This window comes from Ranitomeya imitator, chromosome 3 (genome assembly GCF_032444005.1).
Source record: "Ranitomeya imitator isolate aRanImi1 chromosome 3, aRanImi1.pri, whole genome shotgun sequence".
Taxonomy (NCBI): Eukaryota; Metazoa; Chordata; class Amphibia; order Anura; family Dendrobatidae; genus Ranitomeya; species Ranitomeya imitator.
The window spans coordinates 750,091,169-750,112,594 of record NC_091284.1 but is presented as its reverse complement, the minus strand read 5'-3'; the positions used below and the strand labels follow the sequence as shown (position 1 = coordinate 750,112,594).

The 21,426-nt window shown below is 43.8% G+C and overlaps 1 protein-coding gene across 6 annotated transcripts in view; it reads right to left on the bottom strand.

Moving 5' to 3' along the window:
* Positions 1 to 21,426, bottom strand: part of POSTN (periostin) — a 97,857-nt gene that overhangs the window by 50,317 nt on the left and 26,114 nt on the right. For all 6 annotated transcript variants that reach the window (XM_069758942.1, XM_069758937.1, XM_069758941.1 and 3 more), the window contains exons 4-5: positions 16,074 to 16,231; positions 15,811 to 15,975 (exon numbers count right to left, since the gene is read on the bottom strand). In XM_069758942.1, the coding sequence (XP_069615043.1) occupies positions 15,811 to 15,975; positions 16,074 to 16,231 (323 nt within the window). The remainder of the gene's footprint in view (positions 1 to 15,810; positions 15,976 to 16,073; positions 16,232 to 21,426) is intronic.

Here is a 21,426-nt window from a genome sequence, read left to right as displayed (position 1 = left end):
CTTTGATCGCGGTGTGCCGGGGGTTAATGTGCCGGGAGCGGTCCGTGACCGCTCCTGGCACATAGTGCCGGATGTCAGCTGCGATAGGCAGCTGACACCCGGCCGCGATCGGCCGCGCTCCCCCCGTGAGCGCGGCCGATCGCATATGACGTACTATCCCGTCCATGGGAATTAAGTCCCAGGTCACCTGGACGGGATAGTACGTCATATGGGCTTAAGGGGTTAAAATTATAGACTGTTCATGTCTTTGTCAGTGGGCAAACTTAGAAAATCAGCATGGGATCAAATACATATATATATATATATATACATATATATATATATATATATATATATATATATATATATATATATATATATATATATATATATATATATATATATATTTATGATAGCATGATCTCATGACAACAAACTTGATTCACCCCTTCACCCTCAAGCTTATTTTCAGCTTCCGGACCAGGACAAATTTTACAACTCTGACCAGTGTCATTTTATGAGGTACTAACTCTGGTTGCATCAACGTACCCCAGTAATTCAGAGATTATTGTTTCATGACACATTGTACTTTATGGTAATAATAAATGTATGTTTTTTGAGTTTATTTGTAAAAACATCATAATTTTGTGAAAATTTCGCAATTTTCAAACTTTTAATTTTATGCCCTTAAGCCAGAAAGTTTTACCACACAAAATAGTTCATGAATAACATTTACCACATCTACTTTTTATGAGCGTCATTTCTGAAACATCATTTTCTTGTTAGGAATTTAGATGTGTTAATATTTTATCAGCAATTTCTTATTTTTCCAACAAGTTATACAAAAAACTATTTTTTAGGGACCACATCACATTTAAAGTGACTTTGAAGGGCCTATGTGACAGAAAATACCCAAAAGTGACACCATTTTAAAAACTGCACCCCTCAAAGTGCTCAAAACTAGAGTTGAGCGACCTTGACCTTTTTAGAGTCGAGCCGGGTTTCGCGAAACCCGACTATCTCAAAAGTCGGGTGAAGTGAAATCGGCCGATTATGACGTAAAGTCGGGATCGACCGAAACACGAAACCCAATGCAAGTCAATGGGGCAGCATAGTCGGCAGTGAGTGGGGGCCAGGAAAACACCTAGAGTGCCCATTTTAATGTCAAAACCATCCATTCTTCTTAATGAAGCTTGTCAAGCGTAATTTACCTTATAATAATTGGAAGGCATTTGAAATTGGGGGTCATTTGGCTAAAGTTGTGGTGGGTAGGGCTGGTTCAAGTAATTAGTGGGCCCAGGAAATCTGGACCACGTCACGGCACTGGAGCAGGGAGAGGTAAGTATTTCAACTTTTCAAGTGCTGTGATCCTGAGCAAGCAGGGGGGGCCCACTCGTTGGCATTGGCACTGGCACAGGGCCCCTCAAAGTACAGCGGTGTGTTTGCACGGCGGGGGCGCCTCCCACCGGCAGCAACACTTTTGCGTACTATGAGAGGCCCTGTGCCAGTGACGTCGCCAACTAGTATTCCTCCCCCCACCTGATGAAGGAACCTGCACTTTCATCTGCACCTTCCTCATTGTCCCCGTGTAAGGTGGTATGGTATGCGGGAAGAGCAACCTGACTTTCAGCAGGGTCACAATGTTGTTGTGTAGCGTGCACGGGGAATGTTGCGTTATGGGTCAATGTACCAGCAGACTCATCTATCACTGGCTGGGCAATGGCCAGGATGAGGAGGAAACACAGATATAGGCCCAAATAATAAAGTGGGCTAAATGCAGTTCAAAATTGGTAACACAGGAATAACCAGGGGGCATTGCAGTGGAGGACAACTGGAATGAGAGGCTGACACAGAGAGTAGGCCCAAATCAGTAAGTAGTTGAAATGCAGTTCAAAATTGGCAACCGTAGTAAACAGGCGGCACAGCTTTGTTCAGTGGAGGAGAACAGCAAGGAGTGGCAGACACCGATAGTAGGCCCCAACCCAACTAGTAGGCCAAATGCAGTCTAACATTAACAACTACTTAACGAGCGCCTGAAAACGGAATTTCAGGACAGGAAACCAGGAGAACAGCAAGGAGCGGCAGACACTGTTAGTAGGCCCCAAACCAACTAGTACGCCAAATGCAGTTGTTCCATTTAACCACAATTTAACGAGAGCCTGAAGATAGAAGCTCAGGAAAGGCAACCTGGAGAACACCTTGGAGTGGAACACACCATCTCTCTCCACCCCATACCCATTTTGTAGGCCTAATGCTGTGTAGTTTTCTACAACTACTAAACGAGAGTCGGAAGACCGAAGCAATGGCAAGGCAACCTGGGGAACACCTTGGAGTGTAACACACCATCTCTCTCCACCCGATACCCATTTTGTAGGCCTAATGCTGTGTAGTTTTCTACAACTACTAAACGAGAGTCGGAAGATCGAAGCAATGGCGAGGAAACCTGGAGAACACCTTGGAGTGTAACACACCATCTCTCTCCACCCCATACCCATTTTGTAGGCCTAAAGCTGTGTAGTTTTCTACAACTACTAAACGAGAGTCGGAAGACCGAAGCAATGGCAAGGCAACCTGGGGAACACCTTGGAGTGTAACACACCATCTCTCTCCACCCAATACCCATTTTGTAGGCCTAATGCAGCCTACTTTCCGACAACTACTAAACGAGAGCATGAAGATCGAAGCTCAGGAAAGGCAACCTGGAGAACACCTTGGAGTGGAACACACCATCTCTCTCCACCCCATACCCATTTTGTAGGCCTAATGCAGTGTAGTTTTCTACAACTACTAAACGAGAGTCGGAAGACCGAAGCAATGGCAAGGCAACCTGGGGAACACCTTGGAGTGGAACACACCATCTCTCTCCACCCCATACCCATTTTGTAGGCCTAATGCAGTGTAGTTTTCTACAACTACTAAACGAGAGTCGGAAGACCGAAGCAATGGCAAGGCAACCTGGGGAACACCTTGGAGTGTAACACACCCTCTCTCTACACCACGGAAGGGCTGATTCTTAGGAAGGAAGGCTGTCGGAAAGAAGCAGGGCGCGTCCGAGGGTGATTATATTCTTATTAGGTATATACTCACCCTCGGACGCGCCCTGCTTCTTTATTTGTAATGAATGTTTATTTGCAATGTGGTTTTGACTTACTCTATTTTTTTGGTAAATAATGATTTTATTATTTTCATTGTTTTGCATCTTCTTGGCAATAATATAAAGATTACAGTAGAAAAAGACCCCCCTTAAAAAGTTAGATACTTTATTAGATAACAATAATACGAGACAAAAAAGTAAAAACTTCAAAAAACCCCTATATAATCCGTCAGTCCTAAAAGGAAGAGGAATATAATCCCCTACAATAAACCCTGGTACATACTAATGGAATGCCTTATATACCAAAGGATGCAAATATACACGTGATTTAAACTACCAAATAGCAACTATAAGGGTGTTATGATATAAGTGTGAATATCCCTCACAGCTACAAAAAATAAACCTAAAAACTGATACTACCTAGATGCGGAGGTTGGCACCCTAAAAGAAATAACGAGAATGGCGCCCCCGCTCGTACGACGACTATCCCTGGTCTCCTGCCTACTCCCTATAAGGGATAGGTAGAGAAACAGAAGGCCAGATGGCTGGGAATAACTTGAGAATATATGTGATACCAAGAATACAGCAACTCAGGCCCTCCCCTCAAATGTGATGTGAGACCAAAGGATAGAAATACAAACTATAGCATCACTATATATAATATCAGGTAGAAGCTATAAGACATACAAAAATAAACAAATCAGTACCATTGTTGGTTAATATAAGATACCAAACCAACACAACTAAGGACTAACTAATGATGAACAAAACATACACACCACAAAGATATATAACACAGCACAACCGCATGCATCTTGAAAAACAATAAATAAATACATTCAGCAGTGTGGACAATGCAATGAATACATTGTATGGTCAAAATGATAATGATATACTTATCAATTGCATTAAATCATCCACAGCTGATAATGAATCCAGATGCCGCAGCTAAACCATGATGACCGGGCGATTAACACCTCCAGACAACCTCTCGACGCGTTTCCCCCACTAATCTGGGTTCATCAGGAGAGACAAGATGACGACATGGCAGGTTACAAAGATAGGGCTGTATTCATTGCATTGTCCACACTGCTGAATGTATTTATTTATTGTTTTTCAAGATGCATGCGGTTGTGCTGTGTTATATATCTTTGTGGTGTGTATGTTTTGTTCATCATTAGTTAGTCCTTAGTTGTGTTGGTTTGGTATCTTATATTAACCAACAATGGTACTGATTTGTTTATTTTTGTATGTCTTATAGCTTCTACCTGATATTATATATAGTGATGCTATAGTTTGTATTTCTATCCTTTGGTCTCACATCACATTTGAGGGGAGGGCCTGAGTTGCTGTATTCTTGGTATCACATATATTCTCAAGTTATTCCCAGCCATCTGGCCTTCTGTTTCTCTACCTATCCCTTATAGGGAGTAGGCAGGAGACCAGGGATAGTCGTCGTACGAGCGGGGGCGCCATTCTCGTTATTTCTTTTAGGGTGCCAACCTCCGCATCTAGGTAGTATCAGTTTTTAGGTTTATTTTTTGTAGCTGTGAGGGATATTCACACTTATATCATAACACCCTTATAGTTGCTATTTGGTAGTTTAAATCACGTGTATATTTGCATCCTTTGGTATATAAGGCATTCCATTAGTATGTACCAGGGTTTATTGTAGGGGATTATATTCCTCTTCCTTTTAGGACTGACGGATTATATAGGGGTTTTTTGAAGTTTTTACTTTTTTGTCTCGTATTATTGTTATCTAATAAAGTATCTAACTTTTTAAGGGGGGTCTTTTTCTACTGTAAACAATATTATTTTCCCTTAGTATATTTTGTAGTGTAGTGAGTCAATAATATAAAGAAGACGCGACAGGACAACACTCGGTGGATGCCATATCTGTGTTTTAAATTTAAAAAAACTTTCAGTTAACTACTTGCAGGAGAAAGTTATTGTAGCTGGTGGCCATTTTTAGTACTGTACCAGATTTTTGTTGTATGTGTTTGTTTTTAATGTTAAAATGTCTGCATTTGATATCTCTCCAGTATTTTCTTTTTTATAAGCAAAATACTTTCTGATGTTGGTTCAAGGGGTACACGGGCAGCAGTAGACAGGTCAGTGGAGGCCTAGTGGAAGGAGAGACCGCAGACAGGCTTCGAAGCCCTAACATAATAAATTGGCCTGGCTGTAGGCAATTTACAATTGGTTCCAGGGGAACACGGGTGACAGTAGACAGGTCAGTGGAGGCCTAGTGGAAGGAGGGACCGCAGACAGGCTTCGAAGCCCTAACATAATAAATTGGCCTGGCTGTAGGCAATTTACAATTGGTTCCAGGGGAACACGGGCGGCAGTAGACAGGTCAGTGGAGGCCTAGTGGAAGGAGGGACCGCAGACAGGCTTCGAAGCCCTAACATAATAAATTGGCCTGGCTGTAGGCAATTTACAATTGGTTCCAGGGGAACACGGGCGGCAGTAGACAGGTCAGTGGAGGCCTAGTGGAAGGAGGGACCGCAGACAGGCTTCGAAGCCCTAACATAATAAATTGGGCTGGCTGTAGGCAATGTAAAATTGGTTCCAGGGGAACCCGGGCAGCAGTAGACAGGTCAGTGGAGGCCTAGTGGAAGGAGGGACCGCAGACAGGCTTCGAAGCCCTAACATAATAAATTGGGCTGGCTGTAGGCAATTTAAAATTGGTTCCAGGGGAACCCGGGCAGCAGTAGACAGGTCAGTGGAGGCCTAGTGGAAGGAGGGACCGCAGACAGGCTTCGAAGCCCTAACATAATAAATTGGCCTGGCTGTAGGCAATTTACAATTGGTTCCAGGGGAACACGGGCGGCAGTAGACAGGTCAGTGGAGGCCTAGTGGAAGGAGGGACCGCAGACAGGCTTCGAAGCCCTAACATAATAAATTGGGCTGGCTGTAGGCAATTTAAAATTGGTTCCAGGGGAACCCGGGCAGCAGTAGACAGGTCAGTGGAGGCCTAGTGGAAGGAGGGACCGCAGACAGGCTTCGAAGCCCTAACATAATAAATTGGGCTGGCTGTAGGCAATTTAAAATTGGTTCCAGGGGAACACGGGCAGCAGTAGACAGGTTAGTGGAGGCCTAGTGGAAGGAGGGACCGCAGACAGGCTTCGAAGCCCTAACATAATAAATTGGGCTGGCTGTAGGCAATTTAAAATTGGTTCCAGGGGAACCCGGGCAGCAGTAGACAGGTCAGTGGAGGCCTAGTGGAAGGAGGGACCGCAGACAGGCTTCGAAGCCCTAACATAATAAATTGGCCTGGCTGTAGGCAATTTACAATTGGTTCCAGGGGAACACGGGCGGCAGTAGACAGGTCAGTGGAGGCCTAGTGGAAGGAGGGACCGCAGACAGGCTTCGAAGCCCTAACATAATAAATTGGGCTGGCTGTAGGCAATTTAAAATTGGTTCCAGGGGAACCCGGGCAGCAGTAGACAGGTCAGTGGAGGCCTAGTGGAAGGAGGGACCGCAGACAGGCTTCGAAGCCCTAACATAATAAATTGGGCTGGCTGTAGGCAATTTAAAATTGGTTCCAGGGGAACCCGGGCAGCAGTAGACAGGTCAGTGGAGGCCTAGTGGAAGGAGGGACCGCAGACAGGCTTTGAAGCCCTAACATAATAAATTGGGCTGGCTGTAGGCAATTTAAAATTGGTTCCAGGGGAACCCGGGCAGCAGTAGACAGGTCAGTGGAGGCCTAGTGGAAGGAGGGACCGCAGACAGGCTTCGAAGCCCTAACATAATAAATTGGGCTGGCTGTAGGCAATTTAAAATTGGTTCCAGGGGAACCCGGGCAGCAGTAGACAGGTCAGTGGAGGCCTAGTGGAAGGAGGGACCGCAGACAGGCTTCGAAGCCCTAACATAATAAATTGGCCTGGCTGTAGGCAATTTACAATTGGTTCCAGGGGAACCCGGGCGGCAGTAGACAGGTCAGTGGAGGCCTAGTGGAAGGAGGGACCGCAGACAGGCTTCGAAGCCCTAACATAATAAATTGGCCTGGCTGTAGGCAATTTACAATTGGTTCCAGGGGAACACGGGCGGCAGTAGACAGGTCAGTGGAGGCCTAGTGGAAGGAGGGACCGCAGACAGGCTTCGAAGCCCTAACATAATAAATTGGGCTGGCTGTAGGCAATGTAAAATTGGTTCCAGGGGAACCCGGGCAGCAGTAGACAGGTCAGTGGAGGCCTAGTGGAAGGAGGGACCGCAGACAGGCTTCGAAGCCCTAACATAATAAATTAGGCTGGCTGTAGGCAATTTAAAATTGGTTCCAGGGGAACCCGGGCAGCAGTAGACAGGTCAGTGGAGGCCTAGTGGAAGGAGGGACCGCAGACAGGCTTCGAAGCCCTAACATAATAAATTGGGCTGGCTGTAGGCAATTTAAAATTGGTTCCAGGGGAACCCGGGCAGCAGTAGACAGGTCAGTGGAGGCCTAGTGGAAGGAGGGACCGCAGACAGGCTTCGAAGCCCTAACATAATAAATTGGGCTGGCTGTAGGCAATTTAAAATTGGTTCCAGGGGAACCCGGGCAGCAGTAGACAGGTCAGTGGAGGCCTAGTGGAAGGAGTGACCGCAGACAGGCTTCGAAGGCCTAACATAAGAAAAATGTCAATACAATGGTATTGACAGTGCCAGGCATTGAAGGATGTCAGCGCATAGACTAAACATTGGTGGAGCTGTGAGAGAAAATTTTGCAAGTGGTAGAGCACTGTTTGACCTGGGGGGGGGACTGTCTTGTGGCCGGCGGTTCAGGCCCAGGGCCCCTCATATTACAACGGTGTGTCTGACGTTGGGTGCGCACCACCACCGCCAGACATTTTATTGTACTATGAGGGACCTAGTGGCAGTGCCGTCGACCAAAAGCGGGCACACCCACCTCTTCAGACAAACAGTACTCTCACGGGTGCTGGCGCCAAGTGGCGATACCACGGCCCCGTGTGGGGACTTTGGCCATTTAGGGAGGTGTTAACATGTCGGATGCTGGACAATCAGGTGCTGCAAATTACAAGATTGGAAAAGTCATTCAGAATAGTCCACAGGCAAGACCTTTACATAGGAAAGCTAGGTGTCAGCCGGGCAAGGTGGGGCAAAAGATTTCGAAATCCAGTTGTGGTTCATTTTAATGAAGGTTAGATCATCTACATTTTGGGTAGCCAGACGAGTCCTTTTTTCTGTTAGTATTGAACCTGCAGCACTGAATACTCTTTCTGATAGGACACTAGCTGCCGGGCAAGCAAGCTCCTGCAATGCATATTCTGCCAATTCTGGCCAGGTGTCTAATTTTGATGCCCAGTAATCAAATGGGAATGACGGTTGAGGGAGAACGTCGATAAGGGATGAAAAATAGTTAGTAACCATACTGGACAAATGTTGTCTCCTGTCACTTTGAATTGATGCTGCAGTACCTGTCCTGTCTGCGGTCATAGCAAAATCACTCCACAACCTGGTCAGAAAACCCCTCTGGCCAACGACACTTCTGATTTCTGCCCCTCTAACACCTCTGGTCTGCTGGCCCCTGCAGCTCGTGTTAGAACGATCACGGGCGCTGTGTGCAGGGAATGCCAGAAGCAAACGGTCAACAAGAGTTGATTGTTTGGTTGCTAATATTAGTTCCAAGTTCTCATGTGGCATTATATTTTGCAATTTGCCTTTATAGCGAGGATCAAGGAGGCAGGCCAACCAGTAATCGTCATCGTTCATCATTTTTGTTATGCGTGTGTCCCTTTTGAGGATACGTAAGGCATAATCCGCCATGTGGACCAAAGTTCCAGTTCTCAAATCTGTGGTTGTGCTTGGTTGAGGGGCAGTTTCAGGCAAATCCACGTCACTTGTGTCCCTCCAAAAACCAGAACCCGGCCTTGCCGCACCAACAATTTCCACTGGCCCCGGAAAAGCTTCCTCATTAAAAATATAATCATCCCCATCATCCTCCTCGTCCTCCTCCTCCTCTTCGCCCGCTACCTCGTCCTGTACACTGCCCTGGCCAGACAATGGCTGACTGTCATCAAGGCTTTCCTCTTCCTCAGCTGCAGACGCCTGATCCTTTATGTGCGTCAAACTTTGTATCAGCAGACGCATTAGGGGGATGCTCATGCTTATTATGGCGTTGTCTGCACTAACCAGCCGTGTGCATTCCTCAAAACACTGAAGGACTTGACACATGTCTTGAATCTTCGACCACTGCACACCTGACAACTCCATGTCTGCCATCCTACTGCCTGCCCGTGTATGTGTATCCTCCCACAAAAACATAACAGCCCGCCTCTGTTCACACAGTCTCTGAAGCATGTGCAGTGTTGAGTTCCACCTTGTTGCAACGTCTATGATTAGGCGATGCTGGGGAAGGTTCAAAGAACGCTGATAGGTCTGCATACGGCTGGAGTGTACGGGCGAACGGCGGATATGTGAGCAAAGTCCACGCACTTTGAGGAGCAGGTCGGATAACCCCGGATAACTTTTCAGGAAGCACTGCACCACCAGGTTTAAGGTGTGAGCCAGGCAAGGAATGTGTTTCAGTTGGGAAATGGAGATGGCAGCCATGAAATTCCTTCCGTTATCACTCACTACCTTGCCTGCCTCAAGATCTACAGTGCCCAGCCACGACTGCGTTTCTTTCTGCAAGAACTCGGACAGAACTTCCGCGGTGTGTCTGTTGTCGCCCAAACACTTCATAGCCAATACAGCCTGCTGACGTTTGCCAGTAGCTGCCCCATAATGGGAGACCTGGTGTGCAACAGTGGCAGCTGCGGATGGAGTGGTTGTGCGACTGCGGTCTGTGGACGAGGTCTCGCTTCTGCAGGAGGACGAGGAGGAGGAGGAGGGGGTGCGAATGGCTACAGCCAACTGTTTCCTAGACCGTGGGCTAGGCAGAACTGTCCCAAACTTGCTGTCCCCTGTGGACCCTGCATCCACCACATTTACCCAGTGTGCCGTGATGGACACGTAACGTCCCTGGCCATGCCTACTGGTCCATGCATCTGTTGTCAGGTGCACCTTTGTGCTCACAGATTGCCTGAGTGCATGGACGATGCGCTCTTTAACATGCTGGTGGAGGGCTGGGATGTCTTTTCTGGAAAAAAAGTGTCGACTGGGTAGCTCGCAGCGTGGTACAGCGTAGTCCATCAGGGCTTTGAAAGCTTCGCTTTCAACTAACCGGTAGGGCATCATCTCTAACGAGATTAGTCTAGCTATGTGGGCGTTCAAACCCTGTGTACGCGGATGCGAGGCTAAGTACTTCCTATTTCTAACCATAGTCTCATGTAGGGTGAGCTGGACTGGAGAGCTGGAGATCGTGGAACTAGCGGGGGTGCCGGTGGACATGGCAGACTGAGAGACGGTGGGAGATGGTATTGTTGCCGCCGGTGCCCTAGATGCAGTGTTTCCTACTACGAAACTGGTGATTCCCTGACCCTGACTTCTTTGGCCTGGCAAAGAAACCTGCACAGATACTGCAGGTGGTGCAGAAAATGGTGGCCCTACACTGCCGGAAGGGATGTTGCGTTGATGACTAGCTTCATTGGCCGAGGGTGCTACAACCTTAAGGGACGTTTGGTAGTTAGTCCAAGCTTGCAAATGCATGGTGGTTAAATGTCTATGCATGCAACTTGTATTGAGATTTTTCAGATTCTGCCCTCTGCTTAAGGTAGTTGAACATTTTTGACAGATGACTTTGCGCTGATCAATTGGATGTTGTTTAAAAAAATGCCAGACTGCACTCTTTCTAGCATCGGATACCTTTTCAGGCATTGCAGACTGAGCTTTAACCGGATGGCCACGCTGTCCTCCAACAGGTTTTGACTTTGCCATGCGTTTTGGCCAAGATACGGGCCCGGCAGATGGAACCTGTTGCGATGTTGATGCCTGCTGCGGCCCCTCCTCCTCCGCTTCAGAACTGCTGCCGCCTGCACCCTGTTCCCCCAATGGCTGTTAATCGGGGTCAAGAACTGGGTCATCTATTACCTCTTCTTGTAGCTCGTGTGCAACTTCGTCTGTGTCACCTTGTTGGTCGGTGGTATAGCGTTCGTGATGTGGCAACATAGTCTCATCAGGGTCTGATTCTTGATCAGCACCCTGCGAGGGCAATGTTGTGGTCTGAGTCAAAGGACCAGCATAGTAGTCTGGCTGTGGCTGTGCATCAGTGCACTCCATGTCAGATTCAACTTGTAATGGGCATGGACTGTTAACTGCTTCACTTTCTAAGCCAGGGACGGTATGTGTAAAGAGCTCCATGGAGTAACCCGTTGTGTCGCCTGCTGCATTCTTCTCTGTTGTTGTTTTTGCTGAAGAGGACAAGGAAGCGACTTGTCCCTGACCGTGAACATCCACTAACGACGCGCTGCTTTTACTTTTACCAGTTTCACGAGAGGAGGCAAAAGAGCTAGAGGCTGAGTCAGCAAGATAAGCCAAAACTTGCTCTTGCTGCTCCGGCTTTAAAAGCGGTTTTCCTACTCCCAGAAAAGGGAGCGTTCGAGGCCTTGTGTAGCCAGACGACGAACCTGGCTCCACAGCTCCAGACTTAGGTGCAATATTTTTTTTCCCACGACCACCTGATGCTCCACCACTACCACTACCCTCATTACCAGCTGACAATGAACGCCCCCGGCCACGACCTCTTCCACCAGACTTCCTCATTGTTTTAAAAACGTTACCAAACTAACGGTATTTGTTGCTGTCACACAACTTACACGGTGAGCTATAACTTCAGTATGATTTAGCTACCCCTTTACAGGTGGGTGAGACCACAACGAAAATCAGGCACAATGTTACACACTCTGTTGTTGGTGGCAACAAATGAGAGAGATGCCACACACGCAGGACTGTCACTGAAGCGCAAATGTAAATATTAATCTCCCACTGATTTGTGTTTTTTTTTTTAAAAAGGAGACTTTAGAAAAAAAAAAAAAAATGATTTTTTTAGGAAGAATTTATAAACCAAATAAAATGAAATGATTTTTTCAGGGAGAATTTAGAAAACAAATAAAACAAAAAATAGCCTTTCTAGGGCCCAGTGAGTGAGAGAGGACGCACACAGGAGTCAGGAGTGGCACACAAGCCCAGAGGCCAATATTAATCTCCCACTGATTGATTTATTGATTTTTTCAGGTAGATTTTGGAACCCAAATCAAGCAAAAAAATAAATAGGCTTTCTATGGCCCACAATTGGAGAGAGAGAGATGGCACACCCAGGAGTCAAGACTGGCACACAAGCAGAAAGGGCAATATTAATCTCCCACTGATTTGATTTTTTTTTTTTTTTTCAGGGAGACTTTAGAAAAAAAAAAAAATGAATTTTTCAGGAAGAATTTAGAAACAAAATAAAATAAAATGATTGTTTCAGGGAGAATTTAGAAAACAAATGAAAAAAAAAATAGGCTTTGTAGGGCCCACTGAGTGAGAGAGGATGCACACAGGAGTCAGGAGTGGCACACAAGCCCAGAGGCCAATATTTATCTCCCACTGATTGATTTAGTGATTTTTTCAGGTAGATTTTGGAACCCAAATCAAGCAAAAAAATTTATAGGCTTTCTATGGCCCACAATTGGAGAGAGAGAGATGGCACACCCAGGAGTCAAGACTGGCACACAAGCAGAAAGGGCAATATTAATCTCCCACTGATTTTTTTTTTTTTTTTTTTTCAGGGAGACTTTAGAAAAAAAAAATACAAAAAAAATGATTTTTTTCAGGAATAATTTAGAAACCAAATAAAATAAAATGATTTTTTCAGGGAAAATTTAGAAAACAAATAAAACAAAAAATAGGCTTTCTAGGGCCCACTGAGTGAGAGAGGACGCACACAGGAGTCAGGAGTGGCACACAAGCCCAGAGGCCAATATTTATCTCCCACTGATTGATTTATTGATTTTTTCAGGTAGAATTTAGAACCCAAATCAACCAAAAAAATAAATAGGCTTTCTATGGCCCACTATTTGTGAGAGAGATGGCACGCTCAGGACTGGCACACAAGCCCAGAGGCCAATATTAATCTCCCACTTTTTTTTTTTTTTTCCAGGGAAAATTTATAAACCCAATAAAAAAAATAATAAATAGGCTTTCTATGGCCCACTATCTGAGAGAGAGAGATGGCACGCTTAGGACTGGCACACAAGCCCAAAGGCCAATATTAATCTCCCACTGATTGATTTATTGATTTTTTCAGGTAGAATTTAGAACCCAAATCAACCAAAAAAATAAATAGGCTTTCTATGGCCCACTATTTGTGAGAGAGATGGCACGCTCAGGACTGGCACACAAGCCCAGAGGCCAATATTAATCTCCCACTTTTTTTTTTTTTTTCCAGGGAAAATTTATAAACCCAATAAAAAAAATAATAAATAGGCTTTCTATGGCCCACTAACTGAGAGAGAGAGATGGCACGCTTAGGACTGGCACACAAGCCCAAAGGCCAATATTAATCTCCCACTGATTGATTTATTGATTTTTTCAGGTAGATTTTGGAACCCAAATCAAGCAAAAAAATAAATAGGCTTTCTATGGCCCACAATTGGAGAGAGAGAGATGGCACACCCAGGAGTCAAGACTGGCACACAAGCAGAAAGGGCAATATTAATCTCCCACTGATTTGATTTTTTTTTGTTTTTTTTCAGGGAGACTTTAGAAAAAAAAACAAACAAAAAAAATGATTTTTTCAGGAATAATTTAGAAACCAAATAAAATAAAATGATTTTTTCAGGGAGAATTTAGAAAACAAATAAAACAAAAAATAGGCTTTCTAGGGCCCACTGAGTGAGAGAGGACGCACACAGGAGTCAGGAGTGGCACACAAGCCCAGAGGCCAATATTTATCTCCCACTGATTGATTTATTGATTTTTTCAGGTAGAATTTAGAACCCAAATCAACCAAAAAAATAAATAGGCTTTCTATGGCCCACTATTTGTGAGAGAGATGGCACGCTCAGGACTGGCACACAAGCCCAGAGGCCAATATTAATCTCCCACTTTTTTTTTTTTTTTCCAGGGAAAATTTATAAACCCAATAAAAAAAATAATAAATAGGCTTTCTATGGCCCACTATCTGAGAGAGAGAGATATCACGCTTAGGACTGGCACACAAGCCCAAAGGCCAATATTAATCTCCCACTGATTGATGTAGTGATTTTTTCAGGTAGATTTTAGAACCCAAATCAAGCAAAAAAATAAATAGGCTTTCTATGGCCCACTGAGTGAGAGATGACACAGACAGGGATGGCACTCTAGCAGAAATGCCAATCTTAATCTCCCACAAAAAAAAAAAAAAGGAACTGTCCTTCAATTCCTATCTCCCTGCAGTAATCTCAGCCAGGTATGGCAGGCAGCAATAAGGAGTGGACTGATGCACAAATTAAATAAAAAGTGTGGACAAACAAACAAGATAGCTGTGCAGAAAGGAAGGAACAAGAGGATTTGTGCTTTGAAAAAAGCAGTTGGTTTGCACAGCGGCGTACACACAGCAATGCAGCTATCAGGGAGCCTTCTAGGGCAGCCCAATGAGCTACAGCGCTGAGGGAAAAAAAAAAATGTAGCTTCCACTGTCCCTGCACACCGAAGGTGGTGTTGGGCAGTGGAAATCGCTACAGCACAAGCGGTTTGGTGGTTAATGGACCCTGCCTAACGCTATCCCTGCTTCTGACGAAGCGGCAGCAACCTCTCCCTAGGCTCAGATCAGCAGCAGTAACATGGCGGTCGGCGGGAACGCCCCTTTATAGCCCCTGTGACGCTGCGGACAGCAAGCCAATCACTGCAATGCCCTTCTCTAAGATGGTGGGGACCAGGACCTATGTCATCACGCTGCCCACACTCTGCGTTTACCTTCATTGGCTGAGAAATGGCGCTTTTCGCGTTATTGAAACGCGACTTTGGTGCGAAAGTCGCGTACCGCATGGCCGACCCCGCACAGGGGTCGGATCGGGTTTCATGAAACCCGACTTTGTCAAAAGTCGGCGACTTTTGAAAATGTTCGACCCGTTTCGCTCAACCCTACTCAAAACCACTTTTAAGATGCTTATTAACCTTTCCGGTGCTTCACAGGAATTAAAACAATGTGGAAAAAAATGAAAAAAATATTTTTTTCCCACAAAAATGTTGCTTGAGCTCCAAATTTTACTTTTTCACAAGAGCAACAGGAGAAAATGGTTAGTAAGTTTTGTTGTGCAATTTCTCCTGAGTATGCCAATAACCCATATGTGGTACAAAATATGCTAATTATTCACAAGGCAAGGCTCAGAAAGATAGGAGCATCAATTAAATTCTAAAGCACAATTTTGGCTGGAATAGATTGCGAGTGCCATGTCACATGGGGCTCTTATAGATTTATACTTCCTGTTCTTAACAGATCACATTTCAGAAGACTCACAGTAATACAATAACAGGCAACACCTTTATAATGTAGATAACACACAATCCACAAAAAATTGGTTCTGAGTCCATCTTTTGCTGCTAATGTACATGTGGATTTCCTGAAAGAACAGGAAGTATGAGCCTACAAAAGCCACAGTGGCCAGCGTGAAAATGATAAGATTTTATTTATTTTTTTAATAGAGAGTGTAACATGTTAAATTTTAAAAAAAACAACTTGCTTAAATTTTGTAAAAAATACATTTAACATAAACAGCTTTTCAATACATTCTTTTAAGATGTAAGAATTTAAAGATCACAGAATTTATATTTGATATTATAACCAAATTATTAATGCACTGAAAATCATATAAGAACAATGATGTTCTGCTTACCCCGTTAGTATAGTGGTTTATCAGAAGAGGCTGATTGTTGAACATGGAGGTAAGAGTCAATCCATTTCTAAGATCTTTGGTCAGCATTCTCTTATCAAGCATGTGGTAGTGCAGAGCATTCAGCAATTCAATATTCACATTGCTCAGCAGTGATGAGCGAATTTCCTAAAAGAAAAATCCCAAAATATTTGTTCAAAAACTGCATTTGTGTTGTCATTGTTACTATTTTTAAAGTTATTATTGGAACCAATGAATGTACTTACAGGATCCAGCAAGTCCCATGCATCGTTACTTGGTGCAAAGAAGGTAAACGAACCAACTCCTTCAATCTCCTTCCTCAGGTCCGAACGATCAGAGTAGTCTTGTGTTGATGTGGCTCCCACAATTCCAAGAGTGCCATACACATTGTCAATAGGAGCAACTGTTTATGAAAAAAGTCAAACAAATGAAAAAACTTGTAATTAGAAATCTATCAGTAAAGCCTCATTCACACCGTGAACTTTCTCGTAAGTAAAAATGCAGATGGTTGTTCATCAGTGTTTGGATCCAAGTTTCATTTGTGTTTGGTCGTTGTGTCAGTTTTTATTGTCAAGTAAAGGAAAGAGGAGTGCGGTGGATTCTGGGCACTGATGCTGACAAAGGTTAATCCAGACGGTTAAGTATAAAAAAATTCCAATTTATTGTAACGCGTTTCGGAGTAGAACCTACATCTTCCTCAGGCATAACAGAAAAGGAATCAACTCCTCCCTTATAAAGAGGTCAGAAGTGACACTTAGAACACATTATCACTTAACAACTTGATTAAATTAAGAACAAATGATTGCTTATGCATAAATATGCATTAAAAATGATTAAAAAATAATACACTTTTAATACATTTTATCTCCTCAAGTTTTTATCATCAGTGATTTTCACTTGTGGAATGTTTGCTAAAGAAGAACTCCCATTAATTTTTTTATCCTCTTAGTAGATTGCAACGATCATATTATACAGCACTGTGTACATACAATTGCTCATTTTGCCTTTCTACCCAGTGAATTCTTCTCTTTTCTCTATGTATATACAGGAAGTCCCTTTTCCCGGCATGAGTCATCCCCCTTTCAACTCCTGACCCAGCTGCTCTTTCCTCCCTGACAGTGACTTTCAGGGAGCTAGAATTAAAGTTCTGATTCATGCAGGGAAAATCAAATTTTGAGCAGAAATTCAAGTACTGGATGTATCATTAGTAGTGTTGAGCGATACCGTCCGATACTTGAAAGTATCGGTATCGGATAGTATCGGCCGATACCTGAAAAATATCGGATATCGCCGATACCGATATCCGATACCAATACAAGTCAATGGGACATCAAGTATCGGAAGGTATTCTCATGGTTCCCAGGGTCTGAAGGAGAGGAAACTCTCCTTCAGGCCCTGGGATCCATAGGGATGTGTAAAATAAAGAATTAAAATAAAAAATATTGATATGCTCACCTCTCCGGCGGCCCCTGGACATCACGCTGCTAACCGGGAGGCTTCTTTGTTTAAAATGCGCGCCTTTAGGACCTGCAAATGACGTCCCGGCTCCTGATTGGTCGCGTGCCGCCCATGTGACCGGAACGCGACCAATCAGAAGCCGCGACGTCATTCGCAGGTACTCAATTCCTAGAATTAGGAGTTTTTGTGAATGAGAATGACGTCGCGGCTTCTGATTCGTCGCGTGCCGGTCACATGGGCGGCACGCGACCAATCAGAAGCCGCGACGTCATTCTCATTCACTAAACTCCTAATTCTAGAAATTGAGGACCTGCGAATGACGTCACGGCTTCTGATTGGTCGCATGGCGGTCACATGGGCGGCACGCGACCAATCAGAAGCCGGGACGTCATTCGCAGGTCCTAAAGGCGCGCATTTTAAACAAAGAAGCCTCCCGGTTAGCAGCGTGATGTCCAGGGTCTGCCGGAGAGGTGAGCATATCAAAATTTTTTTTTTTAATTCTTTATTTTACACATCCCTATTGATCCGATACCGTTACCCGATATCACAAAAATATCGGATCTCGGTATCGGAATTCCGATACCGCAAGTATCGGCCGATACCCGATACTTGCGGTATCGGAATGCTCAACACTAATCATCCCTATGGATCCCAGGGCCTGAAGGAGAGTTTCCTCTCCTTCAGACCCTGGGAACCATGAGAATACCTTCCGATACTTGATGTCCCATTGACTTGTATTGGTATCGGATATCGGTATCGGCGATATCCGATATTTTTCGGGTATCGGCCGATACTATCCGATACCGATACTTTCAAGTATCGGACGGTATCGCTCAACACTAATCATTAGGAATCATATGTCCAACCGGTACATTGAATTTTTTGACTTTAAGAGTTGAGTTTGTCGAGGATGATGAAACTTGGCTTGTCTTATTTTAGGTCAATCAACAAGTATATATACTGTATATATATATATATATATATATATATATATATATATATATATGTATATATATTTATATATACATCCAGCTTAGGGCAAGGAGAAAAAATGCTATTCCAAAGGTGCCTCTCTTAAAGCAACCGATAGTTGAAAAGCTCTATGTGTAGAAATCTATGTGTAGAAATTTTCTCTATAATATCTGAAATTTTGGGAACATCTTTCTGTTTCTACCTTGAAGCAGTCAGTAATTTAGTAACCAATAAAATATGAATAATTATATGTCTATATTGAAAAGGAATATCTTGAATACCAAGAGATAACAATGCAAGGTGTGGTGTAAGATTGACATTAAGTTTGGTGATTCTTTAAATGAGCTCAGATATTTCAATCCATAGAGTATTACAGTACATTTCCCCAAAAAATGTGAAATAAATGGCCATGATGGCCACATTCCCTAAAGCAAAATCTTGATTGTGTGGGAAAGACTTGAAATATGATTCATGTAGAAGAGCACAAGAAGTAGAGGAATAAGTTATCTTAAATGGTTTGACCCAACTATCTGTCTCATAGTTAGTACGGCCGAAAAAAGACATATGTCCATCCAGTTCAGCCTATATTCCATCGTAATAAATACCCAGATTTACGTCCTTCTACAGAACCTAATAATTGTATGATACAATATTGTTCTGCTCCAGGAAGACATCCAGGCCTCTCTTGAACCCCTCGACTGAGTTTGCCATCACCACCTCCTCAGGCAAGCAATTCCAGATTCTCACTGCCCTAACAGTAAAGAATCCTCTTCTATGTTGGTGGAAAAACCTTCTCTCCTCCAGACGCAAAGAATGCCCCCTTGTGCCCGTCACCTTCCTTGGTATAAACAGATCCTCAGCGAGATATTTGTATTGTCCCCTTATATACTTATACATGGTTATTAGATCGCCCCTCAGTCGTCTTTTTTCTAGACTAAATAATCCTAATTTCGCTAATCTATCTGGGTATTGTAGTTCTCCCATCCCCTTTATTAATTTTGTTGCCCTCCTTTGTACTCTCTCTAGTTCCATTATATCCTTCCTGAGCACCGGTGCCCAAAACTGGACACAGTACTCCATGTGCGGTCTAACTAGGGATTTGTACAGAGGCAGTTTAATGCTCTCATCATGTGTATCCAGACCTCTTTTAATGCACCCCATGATCCTGTTTGCCTTGGCAGCTGCTGCCTGGCACTGGCTGCTCCAGGTAAGTTTATCATTAACTAGGATCCCCAAGTCCTTCTCCCTGTCAGATTTACCCAGTGGTTTCCTGTTCAGTGTGTAATGGTGATATTGATTCCCTCTTCCCATGTGTATAACCTTACATTTATCATTGTTAAACCTCATCTGCCACCTTTCAGCCCAAGTTTCCAACTTATCCAGATCCATCTGTAGCAGAATACTATCTTCTCTTGTATTAACTGCTTTACATAGTTTTGTATCATCTGCAAATATCGATATTTTACTGTGTAAACCTTCTACCAGATCATTAATGAATATGTTGAAGAGAACAGGTCCCAATACCGACCCCTGCGGTACCCCACTGGTCACAGCGACCCAGTTAGAGACTATACCATTTATAACCACCCTCTGCTTTCTATCACTAAGCCAGTTACTAACCCATTTACACACATTTTCCCCCAGACCAAGCATTCTCATTTTGTGTACCAACCTCTTGTGCGGCACGGTATCAAACGCTTTGGAAAAATCGAGATATACCACGTCCAATGACTCACCGTGGTCCAGCCTATAGCTTACCTCTTCATAAAAACTGATTAGATTGGTTTGACAGGAGCGATTTCTCATAAACCCATGCTGATATGGAGTTAAACAGTTATTCTCATTGAGATAATCCAGAATAACATCCCTCAGAAACCCTTCAAATATTTTACCAACAATAGAGGTTAGACTTACTGGCCTATAATTTCCAGGTTCACTTTTAGAGCCCTTTTTGAATATTGGCACCACATTTGCTATGCGCCAGTCCTGCGGAACAGACCCTGTCGCTATAGAGTCACTAAAAATAAGAAATAATGGTTTATCTATTACATTACTTAGTTCTCTTAGTACTCGTGGGTGTATGCCATCCGGACCCGGAGATTTATCTATTTTAATCTTATTTAGCCGGTTTCGCACCTCTTCTTGGGTTAGATTGGTGACCCTTAATATAGGGTCTCAAAATGATTGTTAATAATTGGTAGTCTGCTTTTAATCATGTGATGTCGTAGACCTAATGGAAAAGAGAATAATTACGGGCAAAATGAGCAATTGTAAGTACAGAGTGCAATAAAATATGATAACTGCAATATATTAAGAGGATAAAAATTTTGATAGGAGCATGCCTTCAAGTAAAGGGCAAATTGTTTTGCCTTTAGAGATGATTTCTGCCAACTTATGTATAGGAAAGAAAAAGTGGAAAAGTGCATACTAATCATCCATAAATTCCTATTTGCTGGATTTTTACAAGAAATGATTTGGTAATTCTGTAGGCATGTATCTATGGTGGAAAGACTGAGTCACCATGGAATGTTAACTTTAGGACCTTCATGTTTCTAACAATAAATGAAAAGCGAGATTAACAGTCAGATGATCCAATAGAAACTATAAGAACTAGTGATGAGCGAGTGTACTCGTTGCTCGGGTTTTCCCGGGCACGCTCAGGTGGCCTCTGAGTATTTGTTAGTGTTTGGAGATTTAGTTTTCATCTCAGCAGTTGAATGATTTACAGCTACTAGACAGCTTGATATGTGGGGATTCCGTAGCAATCAAGGCAACCCCCACATGTACTTAGGCTGGCTACTAGCTGTAAATCATTCAGCTGTCGCCGATGAAAACTAAATCTCCGAACACTAACAAATACTCGGAGGTCACCCGACCGTGCCTGGGAAAACCCGAGCAATGAGTACACTTGCTCATCTACTATATAATTGTCTAAGGGTCACTTCCGTCTTTCTGTCTGTCTGTCTTTCTGTCTGTCTATAACGGAAATCCCAAGTACTCCATACTCCCCTCCAGTCAGCGTTCACACAGAGTTAATGGCAGCATTTATGGACTACGTGGCTGTGCTATATACTACGTGGTCAGACGTGAACAATCAGCAACTGGTGCAGGCCGGCCGCAAATTGGCGCGGGATTTGAACCACACTTCGCTAATTGGTCGAATCCTGT